This window comes from Botryllus schlosseri, chromosome 3 (assembly GCF_051294905.1).
Source record: "Botryllus schlosseri isolate E-star chromosome 3, Bs_hap1, whole genome shotgun sequence".
Lineage (NCBI taxonomy): Eukaryota > Metazoa > Chordata > Ascidiacea > Stolidobranchia > Styelidae > Botryllus > Botryllus schlosseri.
Window position 1 is genome coordinate 18,637,577 of NC_137238.1, and position 25,316 is coordinate 18,662,892.

The 25,316-nt window shown below is 41.0% G+C and overlaps 1 protein-coding gene and 1 long non-coding RNA gene across 4 annotated transcripts in view; one reads left to right on the forward strand and one right to left on the reverse strand.

Moving 5' to 3' along the window:
* LOC145435009 (uncharacterized) overlaps positions 1-25,316 on the reverse strand; it is a 210,186-nt gene that overhangs the window by 43,134 nt on the left and 141,736 nt on the right. The gene's annotated exons all lie outside the window — the stretch shown is intronic.
* Positions 1,531-25,012, forward strand: LOC145435924 (integrin alpha-X-like). 3 transcript variants are annotated; one of them, XM_080313188.1, is made up of 12 exons: positions 1,531-2,028; positions 3,063-3,145; positions 3,207-3,337; positions 11,180-11,297; positions 12,033-12,207; positions 12,906-12,975; positions 14,815-14,957; positions 16,091-16,196; positions 18,632-18,749; positions 18,814-18,893; positions 24,449-24,664; positions 24,726-25,012. In XM_080313188.1, exons 1-11 carry the CDS (start codon positions 1,823-1,825, stop codon positions 24,464-24,466), a joined length of 1,248 nt encoding a protein of 415 aa, XP_080169314.1. In that variant the 5' UTR covers positions 1,531-1,822; the 3' UTR covers positions 24,467-24,664; positions 24,726-25,012. The 3 variants fall into 3 exon arrangements, with proteins under 3 accessions (XP_080169314.1, XP_080169312.1, XP_080169313.1); XM_080313187.1 differs by having other exon boundaries at positions 1,532-2,028; positions 24,474-24,664; XM_080313186.1 differs by lacking the exons at positions 24,449-24,664; positions 24,726-25,012 and adding an exon at positions 19,064-19,171 and having other exon boundaries at positions 18,814-19,009.

Sequence of the window (25,316 nt, forward strand, 5' to 3'; positions counted from 1 at the left end):
TGATTCTAAATTTGAGCTGAAAATTATCCAGTTGTCAAACTCTGCTTGAACGAATCCTAAAAAATCGTATATTCTCAAACTTCTCAATAAGAACCTGCCAACTATATTCAGACATCCGACGTATATTATACCATATCATATTATTCAGCGGTTTAATAAAATGCACAAGTGGGAAACTAGTTTCATTGAAATCATCACAATAGGAAGATGAGATTTGATCCATGAGAAAAACACTTTTCGACAGCAGACAGACTGACGTCATAGCAGATTGGGTTCTACTAGGTCTTGTGCTGACTTGTAGCCCGGCACACTTCTACGCTCCTTCAAGACACCGCTTGTAAAGATCGAGTGGGGGGAAGGAGCTTAGATAAACCTCTAACACTTAGGAACTCCACAGCTGAATGCAGGGTTGCCAGATTGGCCCTTTTGGGGCCAAATTCCAACAATTTGGTCCTTTTTAGAGGCAGTTGGCCCCAAACAAGTCAATTTGGCCCCTTGGCCCTATATTTTCAATATTTTGCCCTTTATGGAAGCAGTTGAGAAATCGCATTCAAATAAATGTATCTCGCAAATTGAGCTGACAATGTGTATGCCAATGTCAAAGATTCAGTGGAAACACTGTAGAAGATTTGGATTTGTTTTTGTAGAATGTAGACTGTGTTTGATTTGTAAATACCTACAGATTTGTGAACAGGTCTATGGACGAAAAAGCATCGGACATGGCTGGAAGCTAAGTAGCAGAGAAAGTCTGAAGAAGAGTACCCTTATAGTAGGCCTACTTAATGATTGAAAGAAATTTCAAAGAAAAAATCCTCAACATAACCGGAGAGTTTTCGGTGAAAAACCTAAAACTTAAGTTGGATAAATTTCAAATGTAAAGAAACTATTCTCTCAATTTTTATTTAAAATTAATAAAATTTATTCACTCTTATATTATTGCACTAAAACTTTTATTTTATGATCAGTTGGAAAAGGCTTGAAATAATAGTAGGTATTGTAGTTGGATCGAGTGTAGTTGTATGTAGTTGATTTGATGCCCTAGAGTCCTACAACAGTATGAACAATATAAGACTGGAATTCCAGGTGATTGACGAAAGGTCTGTGGGTAATGTTGCAACGTTATTGAACAATTTGGCCCTTTTTGGCCCCTTTTCCGGCGCTGTTTGGCGCTTTTTCTCAAAAGATGTCTGGTAACCCTGGCTGAATGGTGAAACACATTCTGATTATCTACTGTTGATCGCTTCGTAATTCTCTCGGCTCCATGTTGCATAAATTTATTGAAGTCCATATTTTGTAGCGTGTTAGTCGGAGTCGACAAAAAGTCGGCAACATTGATTGTATCACGGCGCTAAAAACACAATTTTGTAGACTTGCAGAATACAACTGATTAGTTAGCAATATGTAAAAGAGATGAGAGTTTCTGGTCCGTGACGACAGGTTATTATTAATTGTGAAAATGAGACACTGTGGCGCTTATCACCTTATTGGCCTGGCAGACGACAGGTATCTTGCACGAGGACATCGCATGAGTGAGAAATGGCTTGGCCGAGATGGTTAAATGCTTGTTACAGATACACGGATTGTTATATTTATACTATACAGGCGCTCACTGGGTCGATTGCTATATTTGTACAAAATATACATTAACCGGTTGGAAGAACATTGTCATCGCCATCTGTCATCTGCGAATAGGTATATATATCCTACCTGTAGCGCACTCTTTGTCGAGGAAGTGATGATTTCATTTGGGATGATTGTACGCAAGTTACTTACAAGCCTGCTGTTGTGTGCATGACCAGAAGTATATTGCGGACGCACTGAGATGGGCGCGATTTATCGGTCTATTGAATATTTCGTCTCGCTTACATTGCTGGCGCTGTATTTTCCGTACGCAAAACTTCATAATATTGAACAAGATTCAGCGATTTTCAAATATTCTCCTGTGATTCGCTATCATGAAGCGAACGCGTTGCCAGCTGACGTGAAGGCTTCTTACTATGGATACAAAATATCGATGAGCGAATCTGGGTAAGTTAGTAGCATTTGATCAGTTCAGACTTTCCCGAACCAGACTTTTTCCGATCTTGTGATTTTTAACCGCTGGCAAAGACAAACCTTGCACACCTTCATTTCTTTATTCTCACTAACGTTTAATTTAGAGTGGATCATATGCTCCATGGTTATAGATTGGATATAGTTCAATTGAGGCCGGCGTCCAGTCGGCTCCAAGAATGTCAGCGTCGGTAACTTACCAATAATAACGTTAAATCCCAACTCTATCACTGGGCAGACGAGATAGTCCTTAGGACAGGAGTCGGCAACTCTTTTTTTCTCCGCGAACCGGTTTTTAAGATGAATGTTTGTCACGCACTGGCGATCAAAAACACCAATGTTCAACATCGAGACTTTAGTGCAGCTGATATACTTAGAACGTATGACGTCGACAACAATCGACCTAGGATCATAATAAAACGCAGTATTGGATCTCGTCAGATCGCATTCAAACAAATACGTGACCGTCATAGTTCTCGTATTACGAGGTATCATAAATGCATTCACGAATCACAATGTATTGAGGCGGGATCTGTTATGCAATGATACAATTTGCTATGATATGGTATTTTTGTCTGAAATAGTGTGGGTAACGATTGCCCGAAATGCTCGCCGATACCGACCCGTTGACCACAGGCTATAGACCACAGCCTCGAAAGCCTGTCGGCGGACTGCTCATATAGTCATAACATCTTTTTAATATGATAATTCGTTATGAGTCATTCAAATTAGAGAATATAATACCTTAAATTGTCCGAATGTCAAGATAACCTGAAGACCAGTGACGTGAAGGACGATATCGGGAGTATCGGGCCAAGAACTGACTAGGCAAGGCCTACTGTGCATTCCATGATTACTAACCACAAACGTTTCCTGGATATGTCAGCGGTTTGAACCGAGTGTTCTGTATCGCGGAATTTGCAGCACGATTTAAAATGGGAGCTGTACTAGCTTATATTACAGTTTCATTTCCTATGCATTTCTTAAAATAATTACCCTTCCATCTCTAGACTTTTGGTATCCGCGCCGAAGATGTCAGATTCTGACAGGCCTCAGTCGCAAAGCCTCAATTCTGTCAGCGATCCAAACTTTGGTAATCGTACCGTCATAGTCAATAGTTTAAATGATTCACCTAAACTTTTAACCTTTTTCAGCTGAAGGCGCGGTTGAAACATGCCCGAAAGTCGGTTCGGAAATAGGCAGATGTACCAATATTCCGCACTCTTCCGTGATGGGTGGAGATCATTTCGCAATGTCGCTACTAGAGGATGAAGATGAGATGCTGGTAATTTTAAACCCTTTGCCCAACACATTACCAGGCTACCATTAAATCGCGGCACCCCGATTACTGGTGTGTCACATTTATATTAAGAACATCAGCACAGCGACAAGAGTGTGTATTTCTACCCGTGTACCACCCCTGCTATATGGGTTTGAATATACACCCATGGCACACGAAACGAGAACCTACCTCAGACTTATACCGCTGTATAAATCGAGTACGAAATTCTAATTCAAAATAGGCATGCACGTAGGAAGATAGGAAGGTATGCACGTTTAGGCATGTAGGATTTATGACCGCAATATAATTTTGAGTAACTTCTGTTTTCGTGTACCACCTTTATTGACCCTTTTGTGTGAGTACACACCCTTTTCGCTAAGTGTGCGTGGGCAACTAGTGGGCAATAATTACCCAGTGGCGAACCTGTGTGTTCACTTCCCTGTGTAGACTTGAATATCGGCGAATAAGCAATAATTTGACTATTAAACAGGGCTGTGGAGTCGACTCACTTTACCTCCGACTCAAACTCCTACTGTAGGAAATCGAAATATATCGACCTCAACTCCGACTTATTGTTATGATACACACAACAACAGTGGCGCTTATCGCCTGTTGCGCGCCACGACAATGCATTTGGTACAGTTCAGAATCTTTTGCACGTTGGTCTTGAGGCTTGTCATTCTCGCGCCCTCTCACTCTCTATACCAGTGGTCGGGAACCTTTTCCTTACGAAGAGCCATTTTGGCTCAATTTTTTCCATTTTAACTCCCAAAAAGCCATACATGTCAATCAACTTTTATGTCACAATTGAAAAGTTGTGACGTCATCGTAGCACTTATACAAGCTCACTACAGGGGATTCATCGTGTTGCGCCTCACTTTCTCTGAAAAAACTCGTACTAATCATGCTGGTATAACCTTATTCAAGCGTGCGAACCTTGCGTTACGAGAACGTAGCTTCGTAGTGATGCTCCTTTTAACCCTTTTAATAGGGGGGGGGGAGGTCACTGGTGACCCAAGTTCAAGTTCATCTCTCAATTTCTCCAAAGATATATGTCGTAGCAGACTGCTTTTGGTTTCTATGGAAAGCCTGCTATTTTCTGATTTATATGATACCTAATTTGAAGGTATAGGGCATGAAAATTTTCGAATACCGACGATCTTACATGTAGAGTTCGGCTGAAAATACCCATGCCTAAAATTTAAGATATTTTCCGAGTGGGAAATGTAGTCCGAAATTCAGCCAGAACATAAGAAGTCGACTTGTACGGTATTCTGTGTGATTTATCACCGTTTGGAACATCAACCCTTGTTCTGGGGAGTTTTCTGAGGGGGTTTGTTAATTGTGGTCACGCTTCGGTGATTTTCAAGAACATAGCCAAGTCCAAGTTCAAGACGGAAAATGAGTCATAAACTGGTTTACTATGCCTGCAAATAGTGGGATATGACAAGAGAAAGTATACCACGTTGTTTCATGCCATTAACTGGGTGGTAGGGGTCCGATTCGGTATTGATCTTGAACCTGACCATTATGACAACTCGCTGACCACGCCCATATGTAAATTTTTCAAGTATTAGTGATTTTTCGATATCTGGCGAGCTGCGTGGTTTACGGTCATGGTTGAAGGCTTGTTTGAAACCAGGCAACAGTGGCTACGCACTTGGGCATCATTTTTGACTCTCTGAAGCTATCCTGGGGGTCAATCGGGGGAAAATGAGATAGAGAAAGAGATTTTTCAGAAAAAAAGTTTGTATATTTAGTTGTATAAAGAACCCTAGACATGGCATGGGGCGTCGATCGAGGGTGGAAACGGTAGATGGCTATACTCCGGCCACTTTTAAACTAGAACAACTCAGATTAAGGTCTTGGTGAGGTCACGGTATGAATTTGAAAAGTGATGGTCAGTTCTGCAAAATCTGACCCCCCATTAAAAGGGTTAAATGCGAGAACCCATGATCACATGCGTAAGTGGAGCCAAACATGGTCACTACAGCAGTGTATACCTAATGTAAGGTGCGTTACATCAGTGACGTGGGGTCAGGAGAGCCAAGCAGTGACGTGCGGTCCAATGAGGCAGGTGAGGCAGTGCCTCACCTGATGTCGGGGTGAGCAAGTGAATATTGTGAAAACCCTTGATGAGTCGATGATTATTAGTGTTTTACATCGATGTTCATAAATATTTAAATTTGAAAATATTTTTCACCCAACATCATCCATTTACATAATTATTATTCTAAAATACAGCGCGAACGGAAAGGTGAGGCACAGGTGAGGCACGGGCGGGTCGTGCCTCACCTGCGACAATGCAATTCATCATAAATAACTCGTAATTCATAATAACTGGTATCAATCGATTGCTATCGTCACACTGGTTCCGAAAATTCAAATATTAACAGTGTCAGAGCACCAGAACCCCCTCAAAATCGCCGATGAAGGTGATATTCGGCTTTATTACAGACAATGCCATCGCAGAGAAACAATGGCCAGGTGAGGCACAAACGAATTTGCCTCATGCACTATTCGCTTACAATTGGACAATCGAAGCGCAGTGAAACGCGCTATCGATTTCGGAATACAACATTCTTGTAGGAATTGCATAGTAGCGACGACCAATACGTAGTGCAGAGCCAATACATTCCCTTACTTATGTAGCTGTTATGTATTTTCCATCCATAGCTACGTTAAATTGTGGTATGTGATAGCTACTTCCATAGGCTGCATTGTCGTTGTTTGTGTCCTTTATGCTGTGTTCGGCTGCAATACCTAGAACCCCTAATTGTGGTATGTGATAAGGACGTAGTTTATTTTTGTCCTTGATGTTTTTGCGGCATATACACCGACTCATGATACACATACACACGATCTGTGCATATGCATACCATGAGTGCATGATGTGCATATGCCGCAGGTCAAGGAAGTGCAGATATAGCCTTTACGGCTTTCTAAGTCATGCACCACCTCTCCATGCTATCCCAGTAATGCATGAGCGCTAAGCAGGGAAGTCATGGATACCAGCGTTACTAATCAGGTCTTTGGTCTGACCCGGCCGGGGATCGAACCCACGACCTACCGATCAAGAAGCCGGACGCTTCACCATTACGCTATCTTGTCGATAGCTATACCTACATAGGCTGCGTTGTCGTTGTTTGTGATCACTAGTGTATTTTGACTTGACCTGGTGTCCTTAGTGCATTTTCTTTCGAAAATCGGCAAATATAGTGTTTTTTACTAAAAAAATTGTAACAGGGTGCTATTTTCGTGTACTTCGAGTAATTTTACTAATTTATACCGGTACTTGAAGAGATAGTAATTACTATCCGTCTAAACTTGTCCATTTAGCACAGGGCCGGCCAAACCGTGGCCTGCGAGAAGGTTTTGAGTAGCCCGCGAGGTAATTTCCGAAATTAGTAATATTATCAAAAACGGATTGTGCGCAGATTGTGAACTTGCAAGGCCAACCAAAAATTTGATTAGTCTGGCCGCCACACTTGAGATGTGATGACTAAAATATCAGTTCCGACGCATTGACAGGTCCATGAGCCAGTCACATTTTGGTAGATCTTTGTACACCACAATATAGCAGAATAATTTGTGATCAGGAGTAAAAAAAACTTCTACACGCTCCGCGTAACATGTTGTCAGTGTTGTCACTCGATTTCTTGCTTTTAATATTGTTACCCCTTTGTAAAAATGAAAGAACGCCTGATGCATCAGATTGAGTCTAACTATAATCGCGATTACGACACAAAGTGTCGTTCAACATATGCGACCTTGCGTTTGCGCTCGTAGAAAAACCGTCGACTATGAAACCTAGGCACAAAATGATTGACGCATGTTTGGTCGAAGCTTTCGATATCGATATATCCGGGCGCCGAATAGCCCATTCCTTGCAAACTGAGCCCAGCGATATAGCCTACAGCAGGCCCGCAGTATAGTCAAGTGACAATATTATTGTACTATGAGCTTCGAAAAATTTTCGCGCTTGGCGCGGCCAGTGGCCCGCACAATAGTTCGTCAATCGAATGTGGCCCTTTGGCTGAAAAGGTTGGCCAGCCGTGATTTAGCACAATAGCGACCAATCCTACATGTATTGTAGAATATGGAATTGCAATGGCTATCAGCGTGCAAAGAAAATGCTCTCTATACCCGCTGCTATTGTTACGTGCGTGCGTGCGTGTTTGTGTGTGTGTTTATGTGTGGATGGGGGGGGGGGGGGCGTGCCTCACCAGCCATGAACCTCACCGCACGTCACTGGAGCCAAGTGAGGCAGTCACCTGTCGCCAGGATGATTGAACGAAAATTGTGAAACCGTCAATTACTATTGGTATTTTCTATCGATGTTCATGAACGACTAAATTTTAAATTTTCCTCCCTATATTAGGAAATTTGCATATCTCCTATTCGAAAATAAAGCCTGAAACGATAGGCTATGCACAGACGGGCCAAGCTTTACCATTGATACCGCAATTCATCGTAAATAGCTTAAAATTTATAATAACAGATTTTAATTGAATGTAAGATGGTCGCACTGGTTCCGAATATCTGAATACTGCCGACTTCTCAATTCTCAAAGTATAAGGCGGGAACATATAATGTTGCGCCACACGCCTACATTTTATCGTCGGTACTACAAAGCGACTTACCAATCAGGAACGTGGATAGCTATGGCGTTGTTTCTAATTCGAGATTGTAATTGTGAATGTCACTTCCAAGGCATTTCATTTCGCGCCGTACATCAGGATGACAGTGCGAATTTTTTGATAACTGCATTCTCATATGGGCATCGCCATTTCTGCTATTCTCTTTCGTCAATCAAATTATCGTGCAATCCAAGATTTCGAGTCGGGTACATCGAATTCGCGAGTGATATTGGCCGCCGCGAGACAGTAACTTAAATTTGGGGATTTAGGAAAAGCGAGCTCCGAGCCTCTAACCCGGAAGATGGCATTGTCTTTACCTCTCAAAAGACATGTGTATACGGTCACGAGAATAATTATTATGGTCGTAATGAAAACTTACTTACAAGTAGCTGCAATATTGATCAATTCTGTTAAAATGAAATATTTAGCAAAGAGCCATACCTTCTACCCAAAAAAGCCATATATGGCTCGCGAGCCATAGGTTCCCGACCGCTGCTCTATACACTCTCGCTTTCTTGCGTACGTTTTCTGTTCTTTGCTCCCGACTTTCTTGAGTTCGGCTCACTCTTTCTCTGGGCTTTTGAAGGCGCTGTATTTACAGCAGGATCGGCGATGAAGAGCCCAGACAAACCTCCGACACATAGAAACACGGCAGAGCCGAGACTCGAACCAGCAAACGTTGGTGTCGTGACAGTGTCGCTTAGCACACCGCGCCACTCGCTTCCCCAAACTCCGACTAAAGACATTCGAACTGCCAGTGTCTCCTATTTGCCACAGATGGAGCCACCAAACCACAGACGCGGGGCTGTCATTAGTATCGCGATTCGCCCATTGGTGCAGACATAGATCGATCATTGTTGATGTGTTAGTATTCATAATGCTTGGGTTACATAGGTCATTTTATTCCAGACCGGTGTTCTTCATAGTGAATCCTGATAGGCCAACTTTTAGCACGCCCCGCTTTCATTGTGGGCCTTTTTAAGTCATCCTATACGCCGATCCGAAGACGAGGAGGAGCCTACATAAACTTCGAACGCTTAAATAGGAATTCTTGGGTCGACCTCGGTCAGCTCCAGCGCGTATTCGTGTTGCAGTTGTGCCTGTATAGAATGTATCGCTGTACCCGGTTCTGAATTTACCTATCCATACAATGTGGACCTATGCGAGAAAGGGCTCTTTATAACCGAAAATGCCACGTCTTACCGGACCCGAACTTACTGACAGTTAGAATAATAGTGACATTTCGGGGCAAGCAGCGTAGAATGTTGCTATTCAATTATTTAGGGGAGTGGTTCCCAACCTTTTTCGACCCATCGCCCCCTTTTGAAGCTTCACACCGATCATCGCCCCCCAAATATTGTGAACCGAAAAATGGGCACAGAAACTGGGATCACCGGCGAGTGACTGATATAAAAAGGTCAACTTTTCGGCTCGACCTCGAAATTAAACTTTTACAGCTAAAATTTCGTGAGTTGACTATAAATAAAAGGTCATTTCTCCGACTTGACTCCAATCAGGACCGTAACAGCACTTCGTCACCCCCCCCCCCAAACGTTGGTCTTGGGCTTCCTTAGGGTGATAAACCAAACCCCAGACCCCCTTCAGCCAGTGGGCATTTTGTCGCTACATATCAGCTATACCCTATTTCATGTGCTGTTCGGTGAGTCACCGTATTTCGCCTAAACGCGTAAAGCGCGGCAAATTTATATAATTCATGTTTGAATCGGTCAATATGGTCGGGAATTGCATATATATTTAGGGCTGGGCACAATGATTCGAGTACTCGAATCTGAATCGAGTAATTATTTTAATGATTCGAGTCGAGTAGTAAAAGACGATTTTTTCGAGTACTGAAATTATACGCTCCTCGCTACTGAAAGTTATTTTATCAACGAGAATTATGGTTTCGATACTATTTTCCACTGCGGAAGCCTTGAAACCTTGATTTGCCGTATCGCAGCATACGAAACATATAGTACAAAGCTAATATGGTTACTGGTAAAAACATTTCCGAAGTCATGATCCTCCCACGACATTGTCACAAAGTACAATGAAAGCGGTAGGGTCGGAGAAATACCGAATTATCTTCAATGTGACGGATAACAGGCATTATATTCTTTGCGGTGGCATAAAAGGTACATATTTGAACTTTGACGTACAACATTTTGCTGTGACGTCATAATGAGTGATACTCGAATACTCGACTCGACTCGAAGCATAATACGTGATTCAGAATCGAATCACTCAGGTACTCGATTTTGCCCAGCCCTATATATATTGCTATCAATTTTTTATCCTCTCTCTGCTCACGTAATCAGATTTACCGGTAGAGCTGATATAGTGGTATGTTGGAAAAGGTAAGACTCCTAAATAATAATTGAACATCTTCGGGCGGACCCCTTGTCATATCGACTTCGTTACATGATGCTTTTTGGTGACCTCCTATATCTGCTATGTCAAAATATCTGGAAATCGCCAAAACGTAACAAACTAAAAGACGCACATGATTTCAAATTGATATTTCTTAACTGGCAAATAATTTTTGCCTGCGGGATGGCATTTGTCCTGCAGGGTTCTGATCGCCAGGAAAGGAACATTCGACGCCAGCCTATGGACAATTAAACATAGCGCAAGGGCATTCCTTTTCGGCCAGGGTCTTCTCGCTGCTGATCGTTCTGCATGGCACACTTCTTGGAGTCGCATGTTACATGGCCTATAACTTCAAAAGTCTCCATTTCCATAAATCATGCGTATTTTTGTTGGGGGAAGGGTACCACAAAAGCAAAATATACGACAACATTGAAAAAGTAGCATGAATTTCTAAAAAGTTACTCTATAATTTATGTTAATTCACGAAATAATTTTGGGCCCTCTTCGAGTTCGCCCCCTCCCCCTAATTGCAGGGTTTGGGGTGCCGCAGTTACGGTCCTGACTCCAATATAGCCGTTTTAACGCGCCATCGCCCCCTATCGCTCCTTTCGTTGTTTTCGCTCCCTATCGCCCCCTTCGTTATTTTCGCCCCCTAGACCGTCAAATCGCCCCTTAGGGGGCGATATCGCCCACGTTGGGAACCACTGATTTAGGGCATATTGCTGCATCGTTTGCCTCGTTTACTTATCATCTCGTTTGTTGCTTTCCTATACCTGGCAAGACGATGCTTGTCCGAACGCAATTATTCAATGATGGCTCCTTTTCATCGTTTCAGGCTTGCTCGCCCATGAAAGCGCATGTGTGTCCAGACACGATGGAATTCCCGGGGTATTGCTACCACCGCAGTGAATCTGATAGCGTTTGGACGCAACTGGGTGGTCAAACTGCTGCGGGTACGTGGATTCCATACCTACCGCTACATCGGCTATTATTCATACACATTTTACCAAAGATAGCTATGTATTTAGTAACCGAGAAGGACTAGATACGATATATTACGATGATTGCAACAGCTACCAGTCTTAACGCTATATGACTATGCCTATGTTACAGTGATTTTTACGTGACTTGATGTTCAGTGCGAGAAATCCAAAATGAAAATGCTAAATAATGACCCAATAATGTCGTAATATTTCCGCACGTTTCTCTTCTTCGTAATAGTTTCTATCAGGGTTTCTTCAACATTCTTGATCGCGGACCCCTTCAAGTTTTATCTGCGGCTGCACTTGCCTCCAAAAAATTCTGGATGCCGATGACTGGAAAGTCATTACGTCAAGCTGAACTCTACTTAGGATATTCCATGGCAAAAATAAATAACCAACGACTGGGCAAGGTAGTCGCAGTCCCGCTCCCGACGTCATTGTCAAAAGTTTTCCGGTTTTGTAGTTTATTGGCGACGTATTGCCCTTTCGCGGTCCGCTAAATCTAGTTTGTGGACACCAGTTCAAGAACCCCCAATCATATTAAAGAAACTAACCAGGTCCTTTTGCCGACGGTATTGTCTAATTGATAAAGTTCGAACACCGTAGGCCTACACCCTACATGAACCTGTAATTCAGTTTCTCGCAATCCCACTTTGAATATGCTGTAGTCGCTATTAGGTTGCATTATTACGAATACTATTATAGAGTGTCCGTCATCAAAGATTGACATGATATTTCTTCTGGACGGTTCGGGTTCAATCGGCAGCAATTGGAATAGTGTACAATCTTGGACGATCAGCATGGCTAGAAATTTTGATATATCGGACGGGGAGATACGAATCGGAGTAATCCAGTATTCTCTGTATCAGGAGGGCAAACCGTAAGCATGAGCAATGCAAATAAATACCCATTCAGTAGCCTATACTTGCATGGTAATTGTATTTCAGTGCATTCGATATTTGGCGAGATCGCGTGCGGTTGTATTCCCCATGAAGTAGTGATTCGAACTTCTAACGTAGTGGTAGCCTACTTTGCCTTATTTGCAGCGCCCTTGTCATCAATATATATTGTCTGGCGCCATCTTATTATAATGACTTTGCTAAAGACCAAGGGGGCAGAAGAAAATAGGTGGGGTTGGGGCGTGGAGGCCTCAAGCCTAAATCTTTGTCCAAATCATTGTTCTGATGGGCTGTGGAAACCCAACACTCTGGAGAACCCTAAAGAAGCTACCCCAATTATTGTGACGTCCTTGGCATCATGCTGCATGCTCACGTCACGATATATCCACGAGTCCGTAGAGTTGCGTCACTACCGGATATATTACTCGAATTTTCATTTCGATGTGTTCCTGGGAGTTATATAAAACAATCCGTGGATTGTTGTGAAGCAAGTTGAGAAATTAGTGAATATGGTTTACCACCCGATCTTACCACCGACCGACTACGGCTTTCGGACAGATAGAGGTTGCATTATATCTCGTGCCATGATACTTTATCAGGAGCTGACTGAGCGATAACTTTAATCGAACGAAAGGCACACGCATGTCGCTATAGCCGTCAAATGCGGGGTATTTTTCAGGTGGTCGCAACAATCGCATATGCATACGGAAATACCGCTGGGATCAATAACAAATCAGGATAATTTTGCGGTATGGTGCGGTATCAAATATTCCAAGCATGACAATCGCGATTACACTTATTCTCAGGGATCACATACTGTAGTTAGTGAAGTAGATACTTTGGTGGTGTACCGTTCGGTCATTCAATGGTATTAATCGTAAATTATTTTCGTCGGAATGAACACAATGTAACTGCTCAGTTATATATTCTTGGATCACAGTTGAAAGCTTTGGAAGTGGATGATATAGATCTCTAGTCCAGTGGTTCTCAACCGCCGGTCCGTGGAGCGGTGTGCCAGTCCGTGACAAGATTCCAGCTGGTCGGTCAGATTTACTAGAATCTTATATCCCGATTCTTGAATGCACGAAGTCGGCTGCTTGTTCATTAATTAGAGAAATATACATCAAATTTTAAATTTATATAAAAGTTTGGAACGTATAGTTTGCATGGTTTTGCAATAGAGAGTTCATTGTCTACTTTAGACATTCGTCACAATGGCAAGAATGTTATAGTAAACTGGCAAAATGTAGCCTACAACTCGTTTCGAATAAGTCATATATGTAATCTACCGGGAGACTTTTAAACAAACTTCAATAAATCAACTCATGGCAGTTTAATGGAGCCTACAGCAAATAGTGAAGTAAGATTTCTTTCGAAGGACACCGAATAATCACAATCAAGTTATTGGTATTTTGCAAGACTTCGCCAACTGTGCGTTCAACTTCAATAGAACCAGATATAAATATATAGTATCAAAAAGTCGTCAATAAATGGAGTTTCAGATATTACACTCAAGTTGTCGTAATTAAATTCAGGGTGAACTTCAGTTTTTGAAGGTTCACCGGCTCGCAAGATTTGTTTTGGAGGTTCACCCGTCCGCGAGGTCAATGAGGTTGAGAACTACTATTATAGTCCTCCAATGATTCTCCTCAACTCTAGTATTGAATCCATACCAGGTTTGTTATTGAACGCATTTTAGTTTGTAAAGTATAAAGTAGTTTTGGGATATGTTTGGATCACTTCTATGATAGTGAAATGCTTTAATGAAATCCGTCATATTGCGTTAGTCACAAAGATGCACCCAGCGAATTCGAAAGTAACCACCTTCGATTAGATGATGAGGGCAAGTTTTTGTTGCAGTTAAATCCGTGGAAAGTTGCATTTATTTTTGAAAAAAGTTGCAGAAGTTGCATTTTGACCCCATTTTGTTCGGTTGACTAAAAAAAAGGTCAACTTCCCAGATTGACTAAAAAAAAAAGGTCAATTTTCCGGCTAAGCTCCCGAAATACCCGTAAAAGCCTTACTTCGGTGCTGATTTACGGTGTTTCAGTCGAATTTGGCCGTGTATTTCACCAGAATCGAAAATACTTTCATGAAAAATCGAGAAAGTTGCAAAATATTGCTAAAAGTTGCATGAAAAAAATGGACAAAAGTTGCAAAAAGTTGCACTATAAGATTCCTTCAAACAGCTTGAAACAGCATTCTATATATCTTACGAGTATTTAGGAAGCTGCCGGAAGCTGTAAAAAAAAAGTTGCAAAAGTTGCAAAAACTTGCCCAAGTGATGACCCTTCGACCGAATCTATTTTTTGAAGATACCTACGTAACCACATCTAAGACCTTCATTTTCTGCGACCACTTGATGGAGTTTCCCCGTGACTTTGAAGTCACCATTTGCACTTGCAATTCATTAGGAATTTACGGCGCCACTTCTACGTCTACATGAGTACCACAACTCAACAAGCCTGCAAATTTCGCTGATTTCGTAGTTTTGTTCTGTCAAACTCGCGCGATCAGCGGTTTCCATAATTTGCTAATTTAGTGAAATTTTCGTAGTGCCATGTCTGATTTCGTCACATGATTTCCAGGCCGCAGTTGGCGCGATATCGTTGGATGAACTGAGTACAGACACGAGTCGGGGCTTACAGAAAGCTTTGTTGGACTTTAAAGCATCCGATAGATGGAGCTCTTCGGATACAAGGAAGGTGTTGATACTACTTACCGACGGACAGTAAGATGTGAATGAGTTTTTTTACATTGTTGCAGGATTAGGGATTAGGGATTATATTCAAGTGGCCATGGATGATCCAACTGGACAATGATTTTAGGAGGAAATAATAGCATTACGGATAATTTCTGCTCCTTACAAAAGGCAAATATTGATAAAAAAAACAAGTCTGTGGAATATTGTACTCTATGACTGATACCACTGTAGAAGCGGCTCTGAACTTTTGTCAACCACAGAGCTTCATTTCAGATAACGTCATGGAATTGTGTCCCCAGCCGTATTATAAGGCCCGTTAGTGATGCCAAAAGCAATACAGAGTTGTATCAGAAACGACATTACCGATTTGCGCGATGATTGGTACGTGAAACAACAATATGGTAGCTCGTAAAATGCCATTTACTTTTAATTTTACTTCGTAATTATAAACTTATACGTGTATGTGCTCAGGACAAAAAAACTCAGATTAACTAGAACTCTCTGTAACGATACCGTGCATAAAAAGAAATGCAACTACAATAGTTACAAAGGGCGAATATATTTCATGTATTTTGTCCATACAGTTTCAACGGTAGTTGATGCTCAACTGTCTAACGCTAAAAAGTCAAGAACCACTTTTTCCTATTTGAACACTCGCTGTGAGGCTGGAATGCTAGATTACGATTAGATAGTTCCAATTATTTTTTGAGCCATATTTACTGTGATGAAACATGGCGCATGGCGACAATACGGTATGAAAGGAACCTGCTACCTATATGATACCGCATGACCAACACTTTCGTGAAAACATACTTTTCACTCAATATTTATTTTGCGCGAAAATTCTGAAAGTAAATTATTGTTGGTACTCCTCGAAAAAAAGTCCCTAAATTGCTCCGTCTCGTTCTCCCTCTCTCTCTCTCTCTCTCTCTCTCTCTCTCTCATTGGAAGAATATAATACTTCTACGTCACAAACTGTAAATAGCGAAAAGTAGGTAAGTAAATCACAAAATATTATGAGGTAGAAGTAGAAGTAGCGAAAAATTAGTTCAACTTGAGTAAGTACTAGAAGTACAGGAAAGCTACTTGAGTACTTCAAAAAAGTAGAAGTACTTGGTTGCTGACCACATTTGTCGACTTATAGATATTTCAATCTTTAGGGCCACGGATCCGGATTTACTTCCATCAGCTTCAAGTGCTGCTCGGTCTGAAGGAATCATAATTTTCAGCGTGGGAGTGGGACGATATAATGTAAACGAACTCAAGGTAAATGACTTTTTTTATACAGAATATGTAAAATTATTCCGACGTTATCATTCCATCCGCACAAATCATGCAATAACACGTTTGGTTAATTTTCATGCACCCAGCACTCCGGTAACAAAATTCCCGGGTCGTTTGAAGTTCAAGGGCGTTGAGGAAATAATTTTAATCTCAAATACTGTGTTTCTACTCGCGTTATTTAAAGGTTGCATTAGTAGTTTTAGCAGCAGAAATCGTGTAATCACTAGAACTCCAGATATCAATAATTGTATCGTGGCAGTATAAGGTAATTATGTGAAACGTTGCAACTCCTCTGGATGTTTTCTCATACTCACGAGTAGTAGGAAATTTAGAATAACGTTCGGATGTGGGGCCCTCCTCGATTCAAGTCCTGGTCCTCACTCACCCAGTGCACGAACCATCGGGACAACACGTCCCTCTATAATATTTGTCAGTTGACTGATACTTAGATGCAATGTTTCTTCAAAGCTGCGCGCGCAATGATGATCATCAGGAAAAATTGACGACCATTTCAGGTGTACAAATGTTCATCACTAATTTGTAATCAGTAATTCGTAATCAGACGAAGTGACATTATCTTTTTTGTAGAAAATGTTTTAAAATGCGATAAAAAAAACCGAGTCCGACGCAGCGAACGTCAGAGTCTCGTAAAATTCGGGGAAACCGGGAGTCGAGTCAAAGTGGTAACCCTATGTCCATGTCCAGGGGACCGCGCAATGACTTGCTGAGTTTGTGCAGACTCGTGAAAAATTAGAGGAAACATTGCTGAGATGCCATTATAGTAGTATATCGATGCAAAGCTCTTTATACAGATGTGATATATTTCTGTCCTGGAGAATTACACTAGGCCCGATTTGCTTCAGACACAAATCCTCCTGACTGAACTTCGTCCGTTGAGCGCCTGTACCGTATACGCCTATACTTTACGTAACTGAACCGCCGTGGTGTGCAAGACACCATCTTCATAATATATATAAAATATCCAAAGTTTGTTCACTGCGTGACTGCCTAATCTGGTCGAGGAGCAAGTGCGACAGTAAAGATATTGTGCCAGAAATCTCGTAACGGGCTAGGAAGCGATGACGCGCAACCGCGTCAGCTGGAGTGGCCGGGGCGCTTCAAAAAAAATCATTTAGTTGCAGTTCCATTACGGTGGCTTGCTGAAGACAAGGGCTGCAGTCAACAAAGAATTTCGATCTGTTCTTCAACTTGAAACCACATCATTTTTAGAGCGCAGTTCCACTTTAAAGTATACGACCCATTATTCAAACTATTGAGTACTTTCCATGCAGATCATCATTTTTCTACTTGCATTTGCAGTAGTTTTGACATATCCTGAAAATTGCTCATTTCTATTCATATTAAATATACATAGGGTCGTATTTAAAACAAAAATCAATTTAAAACAAACAAGGCTCTTGTTTAAAACATGTTTTGTAATGTTTTTTTTAAAACCATGACGTCACGAATATTCAATTGTGACGTCATAGTGGATTGACATTGACAATTGAAAATATAGGGTAAATATAGCTCATTTGACGAGATATATAAGTACTATAGCTGTTGAACCAACTATTTTGAGGGTTCCAACCATCTCATATCGCATACGTCGGCTTTATCTGGTGGTAATCGTCCGTAGGCTCATACAACATGTTTTTGGAAAGTATTTACACAATTATGGCATAATTATACAACTTAAAAAAACAATTTTTTTTGTAAAATGCCTTTGCTTAAAACACTGTTTAAAACATGTTTTAAACAATGCGTTTTGAACAACCATTTGTTTTAAATGCAACCCAAAATATACATATACGGCGTACTTCTATTTGTACCTGAGCAGAAAGGCTGACTTCTTTGACCACCTCTGGTTACATAGAGATGGGCACAACTTTTCGAGTAATCGAGTCTGAATCGAGTATTAATTCTGATGATTCGAGACAGGTATAGTAATAGACGATTTTTCAGAGTACTGAAATTATACTCTCCGTGCCACAAAGAGTTAATTTATAAACGGGAATTATGGTTTTAATATTATGTTCTGCCGTGGAAGGCTGTAAGCCTCGATTAGTCGTATCGCGGATTACGACATATGTTATACAAAGGTACGCACGTTTGTACAAATAAAATAAATGTGAGAGCATGATCCACACACCACAATGTCACAAAGTGAAATGAAATAGGCGTAGTCGAAAAATAGTAAATGATCTTTAATGTGATGTTGTACTGGTATCATACTCTTTGTAGTCGTGTGAAAGGTACATATTCGAACTTTCCACACCATTCACACTGCTGTGGCGTCATAATGAGTGATAGGCTACTCGAAGACTAGACTAGACTCGAAGCCTAATTCTCGATTCAGAATCGAATCCCTCAGGTACTCGATTTTTCTTATCCCGAGTTATACATAATTTTTCAAGTTAATAGCAACCGGCGACCTTGCCTCGGTGGAAAGGGTGTATGGAGTGGATAACTTTGATGGACTCAGCTCTATCATTTCCGACCTTACAACTAGCATTAACAATATTGTACTTGAAGGTGAGTTAGCGCTTTCTGCCACGTGTAAATTCACACTATTGATACTATTTTCGACTATTTTCAGCTGGCGGGTCAACCTCGAACGCAAGTTCCATAGAGATGCAGTTTGCTCAAGCCGGTTTCTCTATTTCGAGCTCGCGACAGGTGAGATTTATTTTGGTCTTGATGGAAGTCAGAATGGTGTGCTGCGTGCTTTTTGACGATATGTCTACTAGTGTGTGTGTGTGTGTGTGTGTGTGTGTGTGTGTGTGTGTGTGTGTGTGTGTGTGTGTGTGTGTGTGTGTGTGTGTGTGTGTGTGCGAGTGACCGGATAGCGCATCGCGATATATATAGTGGGCCAATAGCGAACCTTTGTCTGAAATGAACCGACGGACATACGTTATCGGTAAGCATTACCGCGAAGAGACACTGTTCTGTTCTTACTGGGCCACACTTACTTACTTTAAATTGCATTTCGAATTCTCGTGAGAAGCTGTCGGGGACACTTTCCACGGATTTTCGGATCACACAAATACGGGTTAAGATATTTATTAGGACTCAACATCAGGAATGCGGAATTTGGTATGTGTACATTACGTTCGTTATGACCTTGGCTTTTCCGCGTCATTTGCACGTATTGGCGTCATTATTGGATATCCATAACATGAAATCACGATTTGTACTTTCATAATATTTGACGGTAACATGATAAGGACTGTCGAATTCGCCCATTTTTCGATCAACCCAAACTCTTTTAATGTATAGGGCATAGAAAAAAATGTTTCATACGCATTTTCTTGACGAGTAAATAACTGATGGATAACATTTTGGTTTATGGTCGCAGCATCATGCATGATGCGTGAACTTGATTTTTCCTTCCTCATTATAGGAAATCAGGGGATCTAAGATCGCTGATCAGGGATGCATCAACAATATAGTAGAGAGGGTTGACAGACGCTATTTTCTTCAGAACGCCACCGTAATGGATCTGGAATTTATTGAAATTTCAACAGCAACTTCACGCACCAGTAGTCACACAGAGATCGAACTTTATATAGTTGTTAGCAGAGATGAGCATGGATTAGGATTAGGTTTTGAAAAAACAGGATTTGTGAAATTTTGTCGGATTGGGATTGGATTAGGATTAGAGATTTTTTCTGAACGGATTAGGATTTGGATTGGATTTACCGATTTTCTGGGAGATGAATATGTGGTGTGGCGAATGGCGACAAACTTTATTCAGATCAGTTATTGATGTACTTATAGTACACTACACTATGGTTCATTTGGTGCAAATGAACATGAGAGGTACAGCTCCATGCTAAGTTATCTTAAATCAAGAGAATCGTTGGTTGTGAAAGTAAATTTTCCGAACCCTCCCTTGCATAAATTAGCATTTAATCTGAATTTCAAGTTGGAATCGGATTTAGATTGGACATGGACTTTAATATGAAAAAGTTATGGATTAGGTTTTGGATTTGGATTTGAAGTTTCGGATTTGGATTGGATTAGGACAGTGTTTCTCAACCCCGAGTCCGCGGACTCATTTGAGTCCGCGGAAGGTCCTTGGTGAGTCCGCGAACACAGGAATTTTCAGTAACTTAATCGGCTCGGCCCACTTTTTCTTCCACTTCCGATATGATTTCGGAACATGTAATTGACAGACCTACGGGGCTCGTTCACTTTCGGACCAAAGTCATTGCAGCCTTACGGAGAAAATAGCTTTTTGGTCCGAAAGTGAATGAGCCCCGTCCTGATCCGGTTTCGTCAAATTCCGATTTGAGAATTAGGCCGAGTGATTGGCAAAATACCTATTTTGAAACGTTAGTAACCTTAATAGCTGTCATAAAAAATGCTTAGATACCTCAAATATGTGACTGGCGGCACTCAACTTCAATAGTGCTCTCAGAACTACATTCATTGCAGTAGAATTTATTACCTTGGTGACTATTCGGGTTTCCCTTATCAAGAATTAACGGCACCATAAAAAGGATAAAGAGTTTGTATACAATCTTTCAATATTCCATTAATATATTCCGCTGATTGTCTGTGTAACGTCTTCTGAGTATTGTATAATTTGATTCTCTATTATCCCTTTATTATGACTACCGGAGTACCGGTACAGCTGACTTCGGCCAGCTACCGTTCCTTTTTATCATTGCATTGTTACGTCATATTTTGCCAATTTGGATTTTGTTTGAATCTCTTTCTATATGCTTCTTATTGTGCCGTTACCTCTTGTTGATAAGGGACATACGAAATTCCTGCAAGTTAATAAATTATACTGCAGTGAATGTAGTTTTGAAAGCAATATTAGAGATACCTCAATAAGCGATGTTTGGCCACGTATATTTCAAACGCAAGAACAACGAAACAGCACCACTACAAATTTATCAGCATTCCAAGCATTATTGGTTCTCCTGAGATTTTCTGTCTTGGGCAAACCAGTTGGTTGCAAGTATCACAGGCAAAACGGGTATGCTTTGCACATCTGTCGCATCATCCTGGTTTGATACCAATCACGCCAGGTATAAAACCCCTATTATCGCCAACTGGAATTTTTCAAAATGCCCTACATTTATGTTCGAGGTAGCCTATTGCTAAAATTGTCATAAGCAATTCTATCACGGTCATAAACTCTACAATTTTGGTCGGATTGACTTGAATTTAGTACGAGTGGACTCGGAATTTAATGCTGCGTGTTCACTATTAACAATTCACTTACAGAATATGCCAGGTATAAACCCCTGGGACAGCTCTTTATACACACGTATTCGGGACCGTAACTGCCGTACACCAAACCCCCATAATTGAGGGGGGGACCTCAAAGGGGGGCCAAAACTATTCGTGAATTAACATAAATTATAGAGTTTTTTTTGGAAAATTTATGCAACTTTTTAGAAAAATTATATCATTATATCATATTCCGAAACGTCTCACTCAGCTCGACCGATAAATCTGAATGCATGAGCAGAGAGAGCATAAAAAATTTACAGCTATATATATATAGATGCAATCCCCGATCACGTTGACCAATTCAATCATGAATTATGGAATATTTTCGCGCCTCGCGCGGTTTATTCGAAACAGAACGACTGAATGAACGGTACAGAAATTTCACTGAGAAGTAGCGGTAAAAAGGTATCGGAAGGGGGAGTCTGGGGGTAAAGCCCACCAGAAGTCAGGTTTATGGCCTGTGTGGACCAAGACCAACGTTTTGTTATTGAGGGGGGCTGACGAAGTGCTGTTACGGTCCTGCACGTAGGCACATTGCACAGGTTTCCGGCGCGATATACGCTGAGTGCTGGTAATTATTTAGGCGACTTGTTCACTTACAGACTATTTGGAAAATTACAAATCGTAGGGACATGTGCTAATCACAGAAACAATCTATAGTTGTCTAATATAAGTGGTACTCGAGATATGGACTGCATTACTGAATAGTTGCTTGAATTGCAAAGCCGACAGATGTGGAAAGACAGATTTAAGAAAGCTTCTTTGACTCAATTTTAGCTCATTTTTTGTTGATACCGTATTACACTCTCTTGGATAGAAAAAAATAAATTTTTCAGTAATATATAGCTTGAGTCCGCGGGTATACTGGCGAGCTTGAGATGAGTCCGCGGGTAAAAAAAGGTTGAGAACCACTGGATTAGGACATAGAAATTTCAAATCCGCACATCTCTGGTTGTTAGCCGATCTTATGAACGAAATACGTCGAACACGCCAAGGTGGTTTAGATACCGCGTTCAACGGAAGATGTTCAGTCAGGATATTTATGTCAAAATCGGGCCTCCTGCATTATATTTCTTTAGGACATGGGCCGTGTACGACATATTTGCTTCACAACATCGGCTGACAACGTGACAACTATATAAAGTTCGATCTCTGCGTGACTGCTGGAGAGTGAAGTTGCTATGGAAATTTCAACAAATTGCAGCTCCATTACGGTGGCGTTCGAAGAAAACAGTTGCGACCAATTTTTTTCAAAGTTTCGCTCTTCAATTTGAGACCACATCATTTTTAGAGTGCAGTGCTTCTTTAAATGTCGCATGCATGATCCAGTGATGTGCGGTCAAGGGAACAAAATGAGGCAGTGCCTCGCCTGTCGTCAGGATGAGTAAAGGAAAATTGTATATAGCTTCAATGATTTATTGGTATTTTCTATCGATGTTCATGAATGACTAATTTTCAACAAATTGCGAAAAACCGCGCAATTTGCGTATTAATTGTTCGAAAAGATAGCGCGAAAAGAGAGATGAGGCACATATATGAGGTAGCAGTGTTGGGATGACCCGAGTCAGACTCGAGTCAACTTTTTCTTATGACTTGACTTGACTCGAGTCACTTCGGAAAAATGAATTGACTTGACTTGACTCGAATCTTCAAAAATGTGCATTGACTCGTGACTCGGTGCAAAATTTACGAGTCAATTTCAAGTCATCAAGTAAATGGTGTCGATTAAATCACTGTATCTTGTGTATGTTCGGATTGTTCGGGATACGCCGGTGTCACTTGTGAGAGCAACCAGTCATTCACTATCTCTCATTGTTAGACCGCAAATTAAACTATCACAGCTTACGTTGTCGAAGTAGTAGAGTAGAAGATTGATCTAAATAGCAATGTGTCTCTGTTTCTTAGACGGCTCAATGCTTACTTTGCGCAGTGCTCACATTTACCAACCCTCTTGTATGATTTAAATCGAATAAATATAGTTTGTGCGTTTATATTCTCACGAATGTGCACTGTGCAGATGGGTAGTGTAAGCTATATTGTACCACATCAATTTGTTTCAACTTCTCGAAACTTCGTATTAGGCCCTATATTGTGGCTGATAATAAGTGACTGTAGGATGTAGCTGTACACGTACAGTGTACAGTTACTCACGTATTTTATTAGCAGTTCAACGTGTGCGTGAGGGATACAACATCTTTTTGCGTGTATATTTACCTGGATATTGGTTATTTGATACAAGATAAACGATCAATAAATCAGTCTTTCACACAGCTAGAAAAATGTAATGACTTTGAATCATCACTCATACTTCGAAAATTCAATTTGACTTGAATGGTGACTTGACTCGTGACTTGACTGGACTTGACTCGAGTCACCTCCAAAAAACGAGTAACTTGACTTGACTCTAGTCACCTTTGAAAATCGATAGACTTGACTTGACTCGAGTCAGCTCAGAATTTGTAACTTCTGGTATTAATCGAATGCTATTGCCGCACTGATTCCAAAAATACAATTATCAATAATGTCAGAGCACCGGAACCCACTCAAAATCAACAATAAATTTTGAATAAGACATTGTTACCTACAATGAAGACGCGGAGAAACAATAACCAGGTGAGGCACAGATGAATATTCAACGCAGTCAAACATTGCGTTATCGACTTTGCCAACACACTGTGTAGTACGAATCGTAGTGGTGCTGTGACGACCAACAATATATCCATCCTCTTACTCGTGTATAGCTGTTATATTTTTTCCATCCATTCATACCTTCAGCTGCTTACGTGGTGTGCGTGTGAACAGTTCGATTGTGATCATAAAAAAATCGCTATAGCTTAATTAGCTAAACTTTTGGGTTCATTTATTTGTAAATCTAAACTCTGAGTGGGTCACTGCCTCACCAATCATGACTTCACCGTCCGTCCCTGCCATGATCGCATGTCCAGGGACCAGTAGAATGGGGATTGTTTTTCCGGGTATCTCAGACAAAACTCGGTGGATAGTTCGAAGCATTTTCGGATATTGCCTCATGCAAGCCAAAGTCGTGAGTCGTGACCCCGCACGTACCGTTTTGCGATTACGGCAGCGAGATCCACATAATTTGTCGGTTTGAACACAACGATCCATCTCTACCATCACTTCGTTCTCGTGAAAGAAACCGAAGAGCACTCCACATCTCAAACGTTACATCCTTGAATCCGGTGAGTATCTCGTTTTGTCAGTGCATGGTTTCGCAAAAGGATTTCGAATTGTTTCTTCCAGCCTCCTCCCGACAGCGCACAACATCTTGCCTAATGCAATGGGTGGCATGCTGGAGAATCTTCCGCCTGTGCAATGTTCATGTGTGATATACTACAAATCTGCCAGATTGTGAAAACTACCAGCAAATACGTCTGAATACTACCGTTCAAACTTGTAATTTATATTATATTTTAGGAATACACACCGATAACACTGCTATTTAATTTTATGCGCCGTTGAATCAATGTTTTTCAAGCAAGTTCGTCAGTATTTGCGCTATGCTAATTCAATCATACATCATAAAACCATGCCTCGTGTTGCAATTGTGACCATTTTGTAGGCATGATCGTAACTAGAATGAACATTTAAGAGGAGCAGTTGAAAATTTAGGGGATTTAGGGATTTATCGTTTTGAAGTGAGCCTTCGCACTTCCTGATATCATATTTGGGTATCTCGCCCAGACCTCGCTTTCTACTGCAGTTCATTTGATTTATCAGAGAGAGAGAGAGAGAGAGAGAGAGAGAGAGTCTTTATTTTCATCCAACCAAAATACATAGCACACGGCAGTGATGGTGGTACAGAAAATATGCATGCACAGTATTCGGTATTAG